The following is a 16,622-nucleotide window of genomic DNA, read 5'->3' as shown; positions in this document are numbered from 1 at the left end:
GGCTCTTCTTACTAAAATATTTAACCTCTCTCTTCTGGAATTTTCCATCCTCTCTTAAATATGGGAGAAAGGTTGTGACAGGAGAGGCTTAAAGTAACGTACACAACAGCAGTCTTCTATTTTAATGGCTATGTTGGCTAGTTGCAGTAGTTGGCACAATATAATATGGATAGTTACAGAGTAGTGTTGATTCGAATAGTATTCGAAACATAGTTTTGAATACCTCATTCCTATAGGAAGGAATGGGAGCAGGCAAACTGCAAGGGGTTAAGCGCCGGCAGGTCCCATTCATTCCTATGGAGCGAGGTATTCGAAACTATATTTTCGAATACTATTCGCTCATCTCTATTACAGAGTATAAAAGAAGCATCAGGCAACAAATACTTATATCGGCAGATGTAAAAATGTATATTTAATTAAATGGTATAGGAAATATAATCATAAAAAAGAACCAATATACTTTTACTGCTAGCAATACAAGATTGGTAAGCACATGAAATGCCATAATGAGATCTCCTAGTCTGGGAAGATGTTCTGTTTGGAGCAGATTTATTTTCAGTCTTCCCCTCCACACAGTTTCAGGAGAACCTTCCTGTAATCTCCAGAACAGTCCCCCTGGAAAGTAAAGCAAAATATCAGATCATCACACTATAAACAATGTCGCTGAACACAGCAAATAGATTGATTTCTCCGTCTAATGGCTATACAAATGCCTCGGCTTTACCCACCATTCCTCGAGCAAACTCTTCTCTCATCTATCTACCATCACGTATCAAAACTTCTCTTGTGCTGCACCTTTACTTTAGGAGACCGAATTGTACCATAAAAAAGTCTAAGCCATCATTCAGCAGACAATGATAGTACTGCCATTAATAACATACCTATTCTGGGTAAGTAAAGCACAAAAAGCCCAGTACTATCTGAAACAACCATCTGTTCATGGTGTCCAACTATGTAATAGTAGGGCTGTATTTACCTTGGGGGGGGGCTTGCATATGGAAAAGCAAACCTCAATAATCATTCACAGAGCAGGGAATTGGATACCCATGAAAGAACAGTGTGGTCTACTTGATGAGGAGAGTCTAAGGCACCACAATCTGTAAACTGGCAATCTGTACCTACAACATCCTGGAGGTGTAAATCCAGTATGGTCCTTAAAGGGAGTCTGTCAACAGAACCCAGCCGTTGACAGAGCCTCGAGTGAACAGATATTAGGGTTTTTGTTGATATGCAAATACGCTCTTTGACGCAAAAGCATCTTCCTCATTACTCTTAAGAGGCAAGTGGTCTACCTGTCCTTAATGTCCTCTGCCTCTTCCTCCACTGATTTAGACCTGAGCGAGATCAGGTATATACAGTCTGGCCCTGTCAGAGTTTTGTTGCACTCACCGCTGCTCATATTCTCGCTGCGTGCACAGTATATCAGTGATGCTTTCCTGGTCCAAGTCACATGCACCAAGAATATGAGCAGCAGCACTCACAGAATGGATGACTTACCTCTTTAGAGCAACAGCATCCTCCTCATTGCTCCAAAGAGCTCGCATTTGTTTCAGCACAGATATCCCTCCTCTGTCAGAAGGGCAGTCCTTACAACCTTGCATCATCGCTGGACTGTGAGGAATGCCTCCTCCTCCACCTCATCCCCCCAACAGTATTCTTCCATAGCTAGCATTGACTCTTAACTGTAAGTGCCCACTCTTTTGACAATGGAGGGATATTGGTGCCAAAACTAACAGCACTTATATCTCCCGCACTCTGGCACCTTCCGCACCAAGATCAGCTTGGTGTCAGAGGATGTGAGAGTTCCTCTTTAAGCCTCAGGCCCCTTACACATCCTGTATAAGCTATATGCCAATCTGGATTTACGTTAACAGGGTAAGAATTTTGCACTTTTCTGTAAAGAAGATACTTAAAGTGCAAAATATGAGTGATCCATATAAATATGATGAGATTATTGTACAGGGGTAAAAGAACATGTGCACTACTAGACGTGTATATAACAATGATATTGGTCCTTTTAGTACAACTACATATACCATGATCTAGAGTCTCATGCTATGCCCCTGACCAATACTGGATTGCTTGTGTGCTGTGACTAGGACTCTCACCTTGATAAAAGAGTGCAGCGACTTTCCATACATCTTCTTGAACTCTGAGCGGATTTCCAACATGTCGATTTCACAGCGAGAGACCATGACTCTGATCAGTGTGCTGTCATCGGTGCCCAGACCCTATGATGTAAACACATACATACAAAGGCAGATGAGTTGAAACCTATGTTACTGTATTTAAAAAACAAACAAACCATGGAATACTGAACACAAATCCATGCCCAATGCACTTATCCACATAAGAGGTTTTACAATAATATTTAAGGAGTTCTAAAAAGTTTTAGAAACATCTGTTTAAGGCTAAGGCCCCACACAGAGAATTGCTTTGCTTGATACAGGATTTCATTGCAGGGCACATCGCCACCAGAGGGCGCACTGTGTCATAAGTGAGGCACACCCTCCAGCAGTGCAGGGATCATCATACTACAGGTCACTCATGATGAATCCCCCCCAGTATTCCCATTCACTGACTGCAGACAGAGATCTTTAAGAAGGTCAGGAACTGAAAGTTTCATAACTTTATATTATACAGCGGATATACTTTATTCACATAATACCAGTCACACCCTATACAATTAACTGTACATATACACATGGGAATTATTATTACTCATTGTTTGCTTAGCTCAAGGCTTTCTTAAAAACAGAACCAAGCAGAAAGAAGTTATAGGACACAGTTCCTTGTTTTAACATTCCTTATTCATCAAGCCTAAAAAAAAAAAATACAACTTTAGTTATCGTATACATGTTCTACTGAATATATTATGTGCTACATAAAGCATAATATACAGAGTATGTATACGTTATGTATGGTAATAAATAGACCATAGAACTATTCTCTATAAATATCAAATAAAACATATTCTTACTGTTACTAGCCCTTCAAGAATCCTTCTCTAGAGACCTGCAGAAATCTGTTATATTAGGTATAGTGATCTTGTCACTTTACATCCAAGTCAGAAATTTTTGGAGAGAAGTGGGTGAAATGAATATGAATACCATTTTAGGCACCCAGCTTTCCCAGAGCCCTATAATCCAAGTCTGCCTAACCTAATGTAGTGATACAACAAAGGCCACTGTATAACTTGGCTTATTTGCCATCTACGATTTAGCAAAAGGTGATTGGGCACCCAGTTTTTTCTAATTTAATTTCCTGCAGGCACATTGTAAGGCCAGGTTCACATCAGCGTTTGGTATTCCGTTTGGGGAGTCTGCTTGGGGACCCCCCTAATGGAACGCATTAAAAAGCGGTGAGCAATGACAGCACCCGGACTCCATAGACTATAAGTACTTTTCTCTCCGCATGACTTGTGCGGACAGCGCAGAGAAAACATATGGACCTCATTATAGTCCATGGGGTCTGTGTGCCTTCATTGCTCACCGCTTTTTAATGCGTTCGGTATTCTGCTTGGGGACCCCCCGAATGGAATACCAAACGCAGAGGTGAACCAGGCCTAAGTAAGGGGCAACAGTTTCTAAAATAGAAGTTAGCAGATAGTCATTTACATACATTAGAAAATTAGTTTCTGTCTTTTTCTCTACCTTTATTTACCATTCTTCCTTTCAAGACTGTGGCTATGTATCATCTTGTAACAATGAGGGATGGTTGTATAGAAAGTACACAATAAGTAAGTGGAGGCTAGGTTCACATCTGCACCAGAGTCTCCGTTGGACTCTTCCAATATAAAAACAGTGTAAACTGGATGGACAAGCAGACCCTATTCTAGTCTATGGGGTCTGCAGGTAACCGCTGTTTTAGAGGTCCGGGTCTCTGTTGTTTTGGGTCCACCAGGAGAACCTGAATGCAGAGACCCATGTGCAGATATGAACCTAGCCAGAGCTTGCTTTCCTACCATGTTTAGGCTACACGTTACAGAAAAGCTGCATTTTTTTGTTGCAGGTTTTGTTGCTTTTTTTGAGCCAAAGCCAGCAGTGGATTTAGCAAAAGGGAGAAGTACAAGAGCTTCCTATAGATTTCACATTCCTTTTGAGTGTGGCAAAAATTGGAACTAAAAATGCAGCTTTCCACTACATGTGGCTTCAGCCTTAGGAAATGGTGCTTTTATGGCTATTGTGGAAACGCAGCATTTTACAGTCCCAGCAAACCAGATGTCATTTATTCTCATCCACACGTTGTAGAAAAACGCAGCAGAAAAGATTTTTGAATTAAAAAAAATAAATAAAAAAATACGTGTGTGTCTTTGATAAATACACCATTCTCCCTATAGAGTGGGGGCAAATGGAAAAACGTAATGGGGTCCTCTACCTATTGCCATTTAAAATAGAGATATATCTTTTGTATCAATGGGCACTTTGTGGCTCACTTAGGGTTCAGGGTCGGGTAGTGATATCCCTTGTAGCTACACCCTGGATAGAGGTCCTACAGAAAAAGTCACTTTGTCCCCCTTAAACTGGCCATGGTTGACCCTGTCGGAGAGAAGAACGTTCCCTAGCAGAGATACATTCCACACTTGGTAAGTGAGGGTGTTCTATAGAAATCCTTTATAAACATACAAATTAAAATCCATTTTATTTTCTGCAAAGTGATAGAACATTACAGGAAAAAAATAAAACTCCATCCAAAATAAGGCACAGCCCCCTGTCATAGTTGTGTCTCCACACTGACTAATTTCTATCATCCATTATTCGTCCCTCCATGTATCTCGCTCCTCTCCTCATTCTATTTAGCTCTCCCCCCTGCTCGGAGCAGACAGGAGAGCAGTAATGAATGCCAAGCAGAGCCGCTGCTTCTCCACTCATTTGTCACATGTGGTTCAGCTTCACTGGAGCTTAAAAGAGCAAATCCTTCAGCAAGTGAGAAAAATACCCGGGTATTACCAGGAGAAAGTGCCAGACAGTGCGTCCCTCCTGGGAGAAGTCAGCAAAGTGACTAAGGAATTACCAAAAAAGTATCAAGTATTTTTTATTCCGTCATATTCCACCAATCCCATCTTATCCTTCACAGAACAGTTCACAAGTGTATTCTACTTCTAAAGCGGGAACACACTGTAATATGGAAAGGTACAAAATATGTCATATACTGATAATAATGTCAGACTGTATACTCTGTCTGTCTCACTCATGGGCAGGGTGTAATGTTCCCATCTCTCATAAAAACAAATCCATTATGTTCCTATCACTTAAGGACGGTTTTAGAAGTGGGGATTTTTGCTATTACAACGCTTCATAGAAAATGAATCACTATATGGTGCCAAGTGACACAGGAGTCATGCTACCTAAGGCTGAGTTTACACAGGGTTTTTTGGACAAGATTTCGACGTAGAGGCTGCCTCAGAATCTGCTCCATAAAATGGCTAGCCGCGACTGGATGCTGGTTCAGTGCACCGGCATCCAGTCGCGGCATTCGGCTCAAGATTAGACCCAAATGAATAGGCCTAGTCGGGAGGGAGTGTCGCGCTGCAGATGCCACAGTGGATTCCGCCACGGAATCCACTGCAAGAAAGGGGAGCTCGCTTCTTTTTTCCGCTAGCGGAGCTGGATTCCGCTTCAGAATCCGGACCAAAAACCCTGTGTGAACTCAGCCTAATAGAGTGAAGAAAATAAGTTCTCTTGTTATTACGGGTGTAAGGGTGTGATGTAGTAAACAGTAACTAACTTTGGTCAGTAGGTGGCAGCCAATTGATAAATGCCCATAGTGAATTAATGCCGCAAAATTACATGTGCAAAAATACGCCCTCAAAAATACACGTGTAAGCCATTGAACTCAATGGCTTACTACATTTTACACGTGTATGGGCTCATTCACACTACGTAAACGTTCAGAATCAGCGGCGTATAAAACAGTTCCCATTCATTTCTATGTGAGCCGGCATACGAGCGCTCCCCATAGAAATGAATGGGCTGCTTTTTTCACTACAAACACTCCCATTGAAGTGAATGGGAAGTGCCCGCGTGTACGGCTCGGCATGAGCAGAGCTAGCCATACACACGGGCACTTTCCATTCACTTCAATGGGAGTGCTCATAGTGAAAAAAGCAGCCCATTCGTGTTTTACGTTCAGAATAAGCTGCCGTTTAAGTAGTGTGAATGAGCCCTAAAATGGAAAAACTCCTTGTGAAGGCACCCTTATTCAGTAAACTTTGTCCTGGGAATTAAAACACTGCATGTGTCTGTGTGGCATCGTGTACCTGCTGAACCTGTGGGCCAAGCCCTTGGTCCTCTTTCACAGGCATCAGCCCTGATCAGCTAAATAGAAGGATCTGCTGTTATAAAGGACACTTTGTCACAACATATATATTTATATAGCGCGAAAGATATAATGGGAAGTTATTTACATTCTGTTTTTTTGGTCTCACTTCCGTCACTGGTTTACAAATACTGATGCAATGTGGCCTAATGTGGTTGTCTGCCTTAGGGAGCACGTCAAAATATCACCTGTTATGGCATATGTTTTATCAGTGAAACCAAACCCGTCACCCCAGGGGCTCCCCGCAAATGAACAATGCATAGACAGAAGACTATTCACATACACAAGAGCTGTCAACACCAAACATATTAATAGCTGTCTTTATTTTCATGATTTCCTGTGGGAAATATATGAAGGCTACTTCTACGTTTTCCTTCTTGCCTTACAAATCAGTCTATGGCTGCCTGCAGAAGGAGCCTCCCCCCCCCCCCCCCCCCCACTTTCCTGCCCGGTCTGCAATAAGAGAACAGGCACACTAAGCTCCACAATTAAAAAGAAGGAAGGGTATTTTCAGTGCAAAATTTCCACCAAAAGTATATCAATATGCTACCATACTATATTATACAACATATATATTTATATAGAGCACTACCACTTCTGATGAACTCCTTCTTTTACATCACCAGTTGCAGAATTCCCAGAATACTGTATATCAGTAAGAAAGATAAGAAGACAGAAGTTGTGGCCTCTGGATACCAGTTGTCTTGGTTTATAGTAATTTATGGTTCTGTACGGTGTTTATTCTAAGGATTTCACTTGTTCTAATCCATGGAGGATTTCTTATTGATCGCAAATATTGATTTGTTACATGCAATAAAAGCTTTAATTTAGCTGTGAACAACTCACCTTCATGGATTTATATAATCTCTCAGCAAAGTAAGCAGGTTTGCTTCTGCAGCATTTTACTGCAAAATTAAAATACATGTACAAGTTAGAAATATTTCCTGGGGCCAAGAAAGGTGCATGAAATACGATGCATTATGACTTGTACACTAGCTTCCTTTTTTTGCACAAAAATATGCAACTTTTTTTCTATTCTGCACCACTCATACCTTACCCCCTTTTCAGGAAAGTGGCAAGGGCACACAGACAGATGGAACATTGTCCTGACCAAATTTATTATCACTTATGGTATTAATCTGACGCTAGATTCACACTAGCGTTCGGGAACTCGTCCCCCATTCCGCTTAAAATAACCCTGCAAGCAAGACTTTTCTCACCACCAACTATATATACTGAAAATCAACGAAACCCGACGGATTCCATTATAGTCTAGGATAGTCCTGAGGGATCTTTCTTTTTTTCATACATGAACAGACAGATCTCTGCCCAAGTACTATGATGGTCAACGTCGCCTTCACTGTAACAATTTACAGAACAGTGGCACCAAGCATGCATCTGGGGTTTTTCCAGCATGCCCATTTGAGAACCTTAAGATATTAGGACTTAAAGAGGACCTTTCACCACCTCCACCTCATTGCAACCTTCAATAGGCACTGCTCCACTGAAACTGACACCGTTGCAATTATTTCTTGTGTCCCCCATTCTTGGGCAATCATTGCTGTTAATTTCATCACAGTTATACTCTCTATGGTCAAATGGGTGGTCCAGAGTTGGTATAGAAACCCATCCACCTGAGAGCAGACAGCAGAACTGTGCTGAAACTAACAATAATGATTGCTTGGGATTGGTGGGGGATAGAGAAACGTCCAACCATTCCAGAATCAGTAGAGCATCACCTATTGAGGGAAGGAGGGAGTTGGTATTGGTGAATATCCTCTTTAAAGGGATCTTCTGGCCTGGTAATACTGATGTCCAATATTTTGGATAGGTCATTAATTGCAGACCAACAGAGTTCTGACATGCTGGACCGCTACTGATCAGCTGTTTGAAGCGACAACAGCACTTCCCGAGTGCCTCTTATGCCTCACTTGTCCTATTTGCAGCTTACCCCTCGTTCACATCTGCGTTTGGAAATCCGTTCAATGAGTCGGCATGGAGATCCCCCCGAACAGAATACCAAACGCATTGGCAAGTGGTGTGCAGTGAAAGCACTCGGACCCCATAGACTATAATAGGTCCATGTACTCTCTGTGTGCTGCCCACACGAATCATGCGGACATGAAAGTAGATCACAAAGTACTTTTCTGTCCGCATATTTCGTGTGGACACCGTGCGGAGAGTACACAGACCCCATTATAGTCTATGGGGTCCTTGTGCTTTCACTGCACACTGCTTGCCAATGCGTTTGGTATTCTGTTCAGGGGTCCCCATGCGCAATCCCCGAACGGATTACCAAACGCAGATGTGAACGAGGGTTTAATCTGATTTAAGTGAATTGGACTAAACTGCAATACCAAGTATAAACATTATACAATGTACAGTGCAGCACTTGGTTTTCAACCAAGAGGTGGCAGCACTCATTTGAATGCTGTGGCCTCTTCAAAAAGCTGTTTGGAAGGGTCCAACAACAACGTACTAAAATGTTCCTTTAATACAGCTCTAAAAAGTAAAGGTTGTAACAAGCAGATTCATGGCTCCAGTTATGCTTACAACTACTCTAAACATCAGATGTTTATGACATTACATAGATTTTATTTTACATAAGGAACTAAGATAATTGCAGGAGCAATGCTGTACCGATAGCCAGAAGAGCATCTTCAAGGTGACCAGACATCTCAGACTTGATACTGGCCTCAATGTCTTTCTTTGCAATCTTCTTATATTCATCAAATACTAGGGAGGGAACAGAGGCAAGAGTTACATTTAAGCTGTGTGCACACAAACAATAAAAATCCCTTCAGCAACTCTATATCCGAATTCTCAGCACAGTCATGGCAGAATTTATTTTAAGTACATATCTCAAAATCCCCTGCATAGACATAGGGGGCTGCATAGACAAAGACTGGCACTTATTGCTTCATACACAAGCACAGCCTTTGTTAAATTCCCCATATAGTGTCAAAAGTTACTTTTCCAGATGTCTGCAGCCACCACTAGAGGGAGCTTTGGAGGTTATTGCATAGTCTTTATACATTTTATCATGTACCTGTCACTAGATATGGGCCCCTAGATCAGCAGCATCTTTATTGCTGGGGTTTAGGGTCCTACAGCTGGTGACCCCATCCTATCCGCTCTGTCTAAGAGGTTTTTTTTAAGCTTCAGTCTACTGAAGGAGTAGGTAGGTTACCTTTAAGTAAATGTTTCTTGTTTCTAGAGCAAAGAATAGTCAAAAACTTGACTTCATCTGTTCCCCATTTCTTCTCTCCAGCTTCATAGAGGTCCTGAAATAAGATAAATAGAGAGTTACGGTCCATGTTTTCCTGTAGCCAAAGCCAAAAGCGTCCTATGGTAAGATAGAAAAAAAATATGTAGGGTTTTCCACTGAAAGGTAACTCAGTTAAGACCCCAATTTACAATTCAGGAGGGGGAGACCTCTCTTAGCAGTGGTACTATAGAGGATATTACTGTCAAAAGAGGAAAGGTACACGTTTTGGAGTCTACAGGCAAAAGGGTCAGTTTTCACATACTATGAAGAAATGCTATGAAAGATGCCCGCGTTGGATTCGTCACCCATAGGCCATAAAGGAGCCTTATGGACAAGTCTAGCTTTCTGCTCATACCTATGTAGCAAAGTTAACCTGGATACCATTTCTTCTGCAGTAATCCTTGAGTTGACATTTCACACAACAAACCCATTGCAAATATCAAATTGTTCAAATGTAACAAGAACTAAAACATGTGAACAGAGCCTTAGACAGCTATGATGAATAAGCGCCTGTACGTTTCCATTCACTGACAGTAAACAGAATTGGAACAGTGACAAAGCATGGTCACCGAAGGGTTCAGCAAGCTTTATAGGTTTCACCCTATATCAGTTTACCCTGCACCATATGTATCACCAATTGCATATACAGTCCATCCCCAATTTGATTAACATAGGCCAGGGCTAGGGAACCTTGGCTCTCCAGCTGTTGTAAGACTACAACTCCCAGCATGCATACTTGCTCTGCTGTTCTTGAAACTCCCATGGAAGTGAATGGAGCATGCTGGGAGCTGTAGTTTCACAGCAGCTGGTTCCCTTCCCCTGACATAGGCCATGAAAATCTCCTTCACAGGGGTCCGTCTTCCTGTACCCTATCAATTAGATAAATGGGTCAAGGCCCCTTTGTTGTTATCCTAGACACAGCACCATGTATTAGTGCATGGCAGTAGTTTAGTCAAGTGAATAGGAGGAAGCTATAACACCAGGCACAGCTACATCTATAAGGGTGGGATATGCCTTAAAGTTGTCAATGTCAAAATTTGGCCAGCAATTTCAAGTATAGCATGGAGGTATTAAGTTAATAACACCATGTGCCTCATATTAAGAATGTGATCTCACATAAAAGGAAAAAGTGGGATTAATGTTAGACTCATTAACCCCAATGCTGGCTAACAAACATACTTCCTAGGGTCTTTATTTCATGCCATTAGTCTGGGGGCTGGACTGTGGGCAGAAATAATACAGTCCTGTAATACCCCTGTAAGGACCATAAAAACAAGGGATGCACATATATAGAGATAAATACCCTTTATCTACAAGGAAACGTATACTCTGGAATCCTTACAAATGGCTGTAATAATAGCAGAAGTTACAGAAAAGATAAAATGATAAATATTTAATGGCGGTATTAACACGAGCTCAGCTGAAGTTATTTGGCATTACATCTTAAAACGGCCGCCGCTACAGAAGCCTCAAACAATATTAAACCTCCTTCTAATGAAAATTAAAATGAATCCTACAGAAAAGGCTTTTCAATGGCTATAGGATGGAAGAATCACATTCATATCCCACTGAAATTTCCTCCTGAGGTGTTAAAAGACGCACAAGAACAAAGCAAGGACTGTGCTGAAAAGGAGGCAGCGTCTTCACTGAGGAAGATGTTCAATTCCTTGCAATGGGGAAAACTCAGCGTGTGTCTGTAGAAGGATGTCACAGGGTGAATAGCACGATGGAAAAATAACCAAGCAAAATATAGCAGAGAGAAACAAGGAAAGTGTCAAAAACTGAGGATTTTTTTCTAGCGCGGAACAAAAGAGCGAGTCCTGCTGTCTGTACAAACGCTTGAAAGGTCTCACACATTGTGCAGACGGCTCAGAATTATTCAAGTGAGAGCCACAGCTTATTTTACTGACACAGAGCGCAGCACTGAGGGGATGCTATTATAGGTTAAGACATGCACTGCACACTGTATCTAGGTAGAATACACTTACTGTGTTTAGTAACTTTCTAAAGGATTTACTTGTTTTTCTGACGCTGACTTCAGATTTAGTGATGCATTAGAAATTCTGCATGCTGTTCATGAATACAGGTGTCACTCCATACAACATATAACCCTTGTAGGTCAAGTGCTTGTCTAGATCATGGTTTGCTGTATAGCATTTTGTGTGATGTGGAGTTTAAATGGGTTTTCCCCATCTCAAGGATCCTATCTATACTGGTAGATTATGTAAAGTGAAGCCTTTTCCTAAATATATTGCTTTAGAAATGCGGCTTTGTTTGCCTGCCATGTGAACTTATTCTTCCCATTGATTACATAGCATTGCTATAACCACAAACTTGTGTGATAGGACAAGTGACGTCACTCACTGGTCTGCCGGCAGGAAAATCAGCTAAGGTAAATGCAGTTTGGTGATAAAGCATAGTATGTTATCTCTCTATGTAAATACACAGATAATACCGAGTGCATGTGCATATTATCTGATGTGCGTAAGTATTGTGATCTTTCTCAGGCCCGTTCAGTAAGAGGGAGGGGGAGAAATACAGAAAGTGAGAAGAATAGAGTCCAGGCAGATTGCTGAAACACTGAGATGGGAAACCCCTTTAAGGCTAAAGCCCCATGGTGGGCTGCAACCAAAAAGCGCTGCGGGAAAAAAAACCACAGAAATTTTTACAGGACTTCCAGCACAAGAGGTCCTGGAATGACACCATGGGAGTAGTAGTAGATTTTTTCCTCTGGCTGATTTTTCTTTAGCTAGAGGATAGAAAAAAAAAAAAAAAGTAGTGGATACCTTTTTTGATGGCTAACTAAAAATGATGACATATTGCAAGCTTTCGGGACAACTATTAGTTAGCCATAAAAAAAAAAAAAAAAAAAAAAAAAAGTTATCAACTACTGAACACTCCTCAAAAAAATTTTTTTATATTTCATATCCACTGGCTAACACGGTACAAAGATATTTTTCAAAAAAATTGAAAAAAGCAGGGCACTCACCAAGGCAGTTCATGAAGCACTTGCACAGGCAAGCCTGATGAATTGCAAATAGCAGGTCACAATCGTCACTTGATAATGTTACCATCTCCCTCTTGATGTCCTGAACTGAAGTTGTTTTTAGAAGAATGCAATAAAGGATTATTACCAATTTTACATGAACTGCCATGGTGAGTGCCCTGTTGTTTTTTTTTTCTATTTTTTTGGACTTTATGAACTATACATGCAGTGAGCACCCCCAAGACAATGTTATGAGGATTAAAATGAGCAATATTGAGGTCCGACATTAACTGATTGCTGTCTACCAAGACTGGATAAAAGGAAGACTCTTCTATGAGTAAAGTAGTGCTGCTTATATTTTTCTTTTTTAACAAAGATATTTTTCCTTATAGGTCCAGCTGTAAGCTTACCATACGTAACATATTTAAGTTGGCAAAATCTGAAACCAGACTACCTGATATGTATGGAGGCCTCTAGACCCTTCTCTAGCTGCAGATGTCAGGGACAGACTGGTCAAGCATGTTGGATTTCAAGATGCCCAATCCAATTTAGAGAGGTGATTGGAATAGATAGATGTTGGACAGACAAACCTTCATCCATCAGGCATCTCATATGTATGTCTAACTCATCACAATGCCAAATCAAATATATGGAAGGACATGGTCATACCAACTCCCCACCTTATCTAACAGAGGATGATCTGGAAGTGGTGGTTATGATGGGACAACCCATCTTTTAAATATAGTCAAGGCACATACGTTAAACTTACCTACCCAATGGGCCAACTTTGGCATGACCAGCCAACTAGCCCATGTCTATGGGGACCTGTCTGACAAACAGAAGTGTGGCATATGTTGAATTTCACCACCTATTACTTTTATTCTCATGGACGATGAGGCGCCAACAGAGGTGTCTAGCAGTGACTTACTCCCATCTCTTCCTTCACAACACATGAAGGCATGTGTACTGGCATAGGGATTCTTCCAACAGCTATTGAAGGCCTAGAACAGGGTACTCATGCACACACCTACCTTTGCGTCTTGCTTGGCTAGTGAATCATCGACTTTATCACTTTGGTCTCGCCCACCCTGTAGAACAATAAAAATATTACATCCTTAATAGGGTGCTGGATTTTCCTCCAATAACAAAGAACATTCACATACTTTTGCCTAAAGTTTCTCTATATTTATACTGGTTCCCTTTACAAAGTGTGTCGATAAAGTCTAAAGTAGTGAAACTGGTTGGTCCGCAGATGGGCTGAAACATTCATCTAAGACATGTAGGGCAAGGCCTTGGACACAAATATATAAGGTAAGGGTGAAACACAGGATTTAGTAATAACAGATCAATTTTATTATACCTTATGGAAATAATGTAAGACTGTTTCATGGACAAACCAGGGATGAGGAAACAAAGTCATTAGGGAATTATATGTATTATGTGTATTAGGTAGATGGTAATCCCTCCGGTATAATACAACAGGTCGGGGACCAAGGGAGCGTTCTGCAATCCCTCTTTGGGTATTTGTACATGGAAAACCATCACTTCTTAAAGATAACCCTATACAGCAGCTCCTATCATCTATGTTATCTCTTTTGCAACATCTCTAGATTTCTGATGTGCATGCTGAGCCTTAGAAATAATCAATGCATCTATAATACATCTATGTAGTGCCGAGTGTTACCATCAAAAGCCTTGTGGGGTGCTCAGAGCCATGTTCTAGGAAAGCTACACGGACAACAAAGAAGAGGTCTACTGATGCGTAATATTCTAGGTGAGGACCATCTATATTAATGACATCTTCTTTATATGTACGGTGTATATATCATCCTAACGCAGGTTGACGGGATAGCGTTCCGGGCTGATGAAGACTTACAGCAGCTAGAGATACCAGCACTCTCTGGAACATGAAAGAAGTGTCGGAACAAATATCGTCCTCCAGAGACTTGCCGTATTCTGCAAGAGATAAAAGAAGGGAACAGATGATAAAGAACAGACTTAGGAATACCTGGTGGCAACGCAGACTGCTCGTCTTCTACTAGTCTCATGTTATTTATTATTTTTCCTTTTTAGATAAGTCGTAAATTTCTTATGGGTAGGAATAGTCTAATGTGGCCTTGGCCAGGATAAAAATGAAATATTTGATAAATTCTTCTGTGGGATTTTAAGGGATGTTAACTTTTATGGGAGGTTTCCTATAAACTCCGAACCAAATGTTTGTAATTGTGACCATTATTGTTTATGGAGAATTTGTGGATTTTTAAATTGAATACCTTAAACAATTTTATTGCATATACAGCACAGGGGCGTACCTGCCATGAGGCGACCTAAAGCAACAGGCCCAGGACCAAAGCAGGGTCAGCGAGTAAAACATCGGCCAACACTATTTAGAATAATCCAAAAGGCAGTGTCCAATTTGTATAGCACCAGGAGAGGTGAGTAAAAACAACACTAGAAATACTCGCCACTCCTGGATGTCTGGTGGTCTCCGACATCCTCTTCATGGCTTATAAGCCCAGTGCACCCCACGTGACTGCTGAGACCCAATCACAGGATTCTAGGTGGTGACCACGGACACGTGACAGAGGTCAGAAGAGCCATGAAGAGGACTCTGGGGACCTCCAGATGCCACAGAGATGCCCAAGAGAGGTGAGGCAAGGAGAGTTTGTTTTTGTTATTTTTGTTCACCTCCCCCTCCTCTTCCCTTATTATACTCTAGGGTCTAAGAAGAACATATTGCTTCGAAATTTTGGGTTTAATCTAAGGCTAAAATATCATTGTATGGGGGTCAAAAAAGACGCACTATACTGTGTGTGTGGCAAAAAGAAGAGGTCAATATTATGTGTGTGTGGGGGGCTAAATAGGAATAATATACAGCGTGGTCGCCAGTAAAGGGAGAAGTGAACTGTGCGCACAATCTACCATGTGTGGCCAAGTAAGGAGATTTTTTGATCTGCTATGGGGAGGGGGGCAGTTTTCGATTTCCATAACAGAACCAAAGATCATACGCAACAAATTAAATGTGAGATCAGACTGGTAAAGTTGGAGAAATGTCCAGTTCCCTTACTCAGTTTATAAGTGGTGTTGATGTTTCGGATAGCTTCCGTTGAACGAGAAGCCAGAATTTCAATAAGACAACCTTCATCCGTTCCTGCTCCCTATGGGAAGAAAAAGAAATATGTATTAGGCCGGGGATACATGTTGTGTACTCACAGCACTAACTAGTCACTGACTACTAACCCATTGCAGAGTACAATAGCAGTGTTGTGAATGGGATTTAAAGAAACCCCAACCCCACACACACACACACACACACACACACACACACACACTACAGAAGTAAACTCATAGCACAAGTTGGTTTTGTCATGGGCAGGGTCATTGTGCGATCCTACAGCGTACCAAACATGTGAGGCCATAGTTTTAGAGATAGCATTAAATAATGTGTTTTTTGTGCCTTTTTTATTCATCTTTTGTGCAAATTGGGCTTCAACCATGTCACACAATTGGGAATTACGAAAGGCACTACAAATAGAGAATTTTGGATGTCAAAACATTGCATAAAAATTGATTCACTGTCTACAGGGCTTCATTGTGTTTTTTATAGTACATCCAATGTGCCCCTATATTATTTCCACCCCGTGTTACCTTCATGGCTCTCTTCAGTTCCTCCACATCATACATTGTTATTGGGGTGAGCAGGCCCAGGATCACTTTCTCAAAATGTCCGGTGAGTTCAGATTTTAAGTCATCCTCTAACTCCTATACACAAAAAAAATAAATACAAAAATTAAGATTACAATACCAAAAAGCTCAAACAACATAAATTGGTATATAATTTCCACAAAATGAATATTTCACAATAGATTTGATTATACAAGTCGTGACATTTAACATCTTATCTCTATTGTGAAATATATAGATGACCAGTGCTGACTAAAAATCACAATTGTTCCTCTGATGACAGAACTTTTTCCCCTATGACACAGATGACTGCAGTTTACATGTATGCTACATAACTTCCAGGTGTCCATTTAATGTATGTGTGGC

The 16,622-nt window shown here is 41.0% G+C and overlaps 1 protein-coding gene across 1 annotated transcript in view; it reads right to left on the bottom strand.

The window, feature by feature from the left end:
• Window positions 1-384: 384 nt before the first annotated feature.
• ANXA4 (annexin A4) overlaps window positions 385-16,622 on the bottom strand; it is a 40,420-nt gene continuing 24,182 nt past the window's right edge. Inside the window, exons 5-13 of the mRNA XM_075273052.1 lie at window positions 16,221-16,334; window positions 15,640-15,730; window positions 14,449-14,528; window positions 13,604-13,660; window positions 9,509-9,602; window positions 8,959-9,054; window positions 7,165-7,223; window positions 2,109-2,231; window positions 385-615 (exon numbers count right to left, since the gene is read on the bottom strand). Coding sequence (XP_075129153.1) covers window positions 556-615; window positions 2,109-2,231; window positions 7,165-7,223; window positions 8,959-9,054; window positions 9,509-9,602; window positions 13,604-13,660; window positions 14,449-14,528; window positions 15,640-15,730; window positions 16,221-16,334 — 774 coding nt within the window. The 3' untranslated portion in view covers window positions 385-555. The remainder of the gene's footprint in view (window positions 616-2,108; window positions 2,232-7,164; window positions 7,224-8,958; window positions 9,055-9,508; window positions 9,603-13,603; window positions 13,661-14,448; window positions 14,529-15,639; window positions 15,731-16,220; window positions 16,335-16,622) is intronic.

The sequence above is a fragment of the Leptodactylus fuscus genome, chromosome 5 (genome assembly GCF_031893055.1).
Source record: "Leptodactylus fuscus isolate aLepFus1 chromosome 5, aLepFus1.hap2, whole genome shotgun sequence".
Lineage (NCBI taxonomy): Eukaryota > Metazoa > Chordata > Amphibia > Anura > Leptodactylidae > Leptodactylus > Leptodactylus fuscus.
This window is presented reverse-complemented; position numbering and strand designations above follow the sequence as displayed.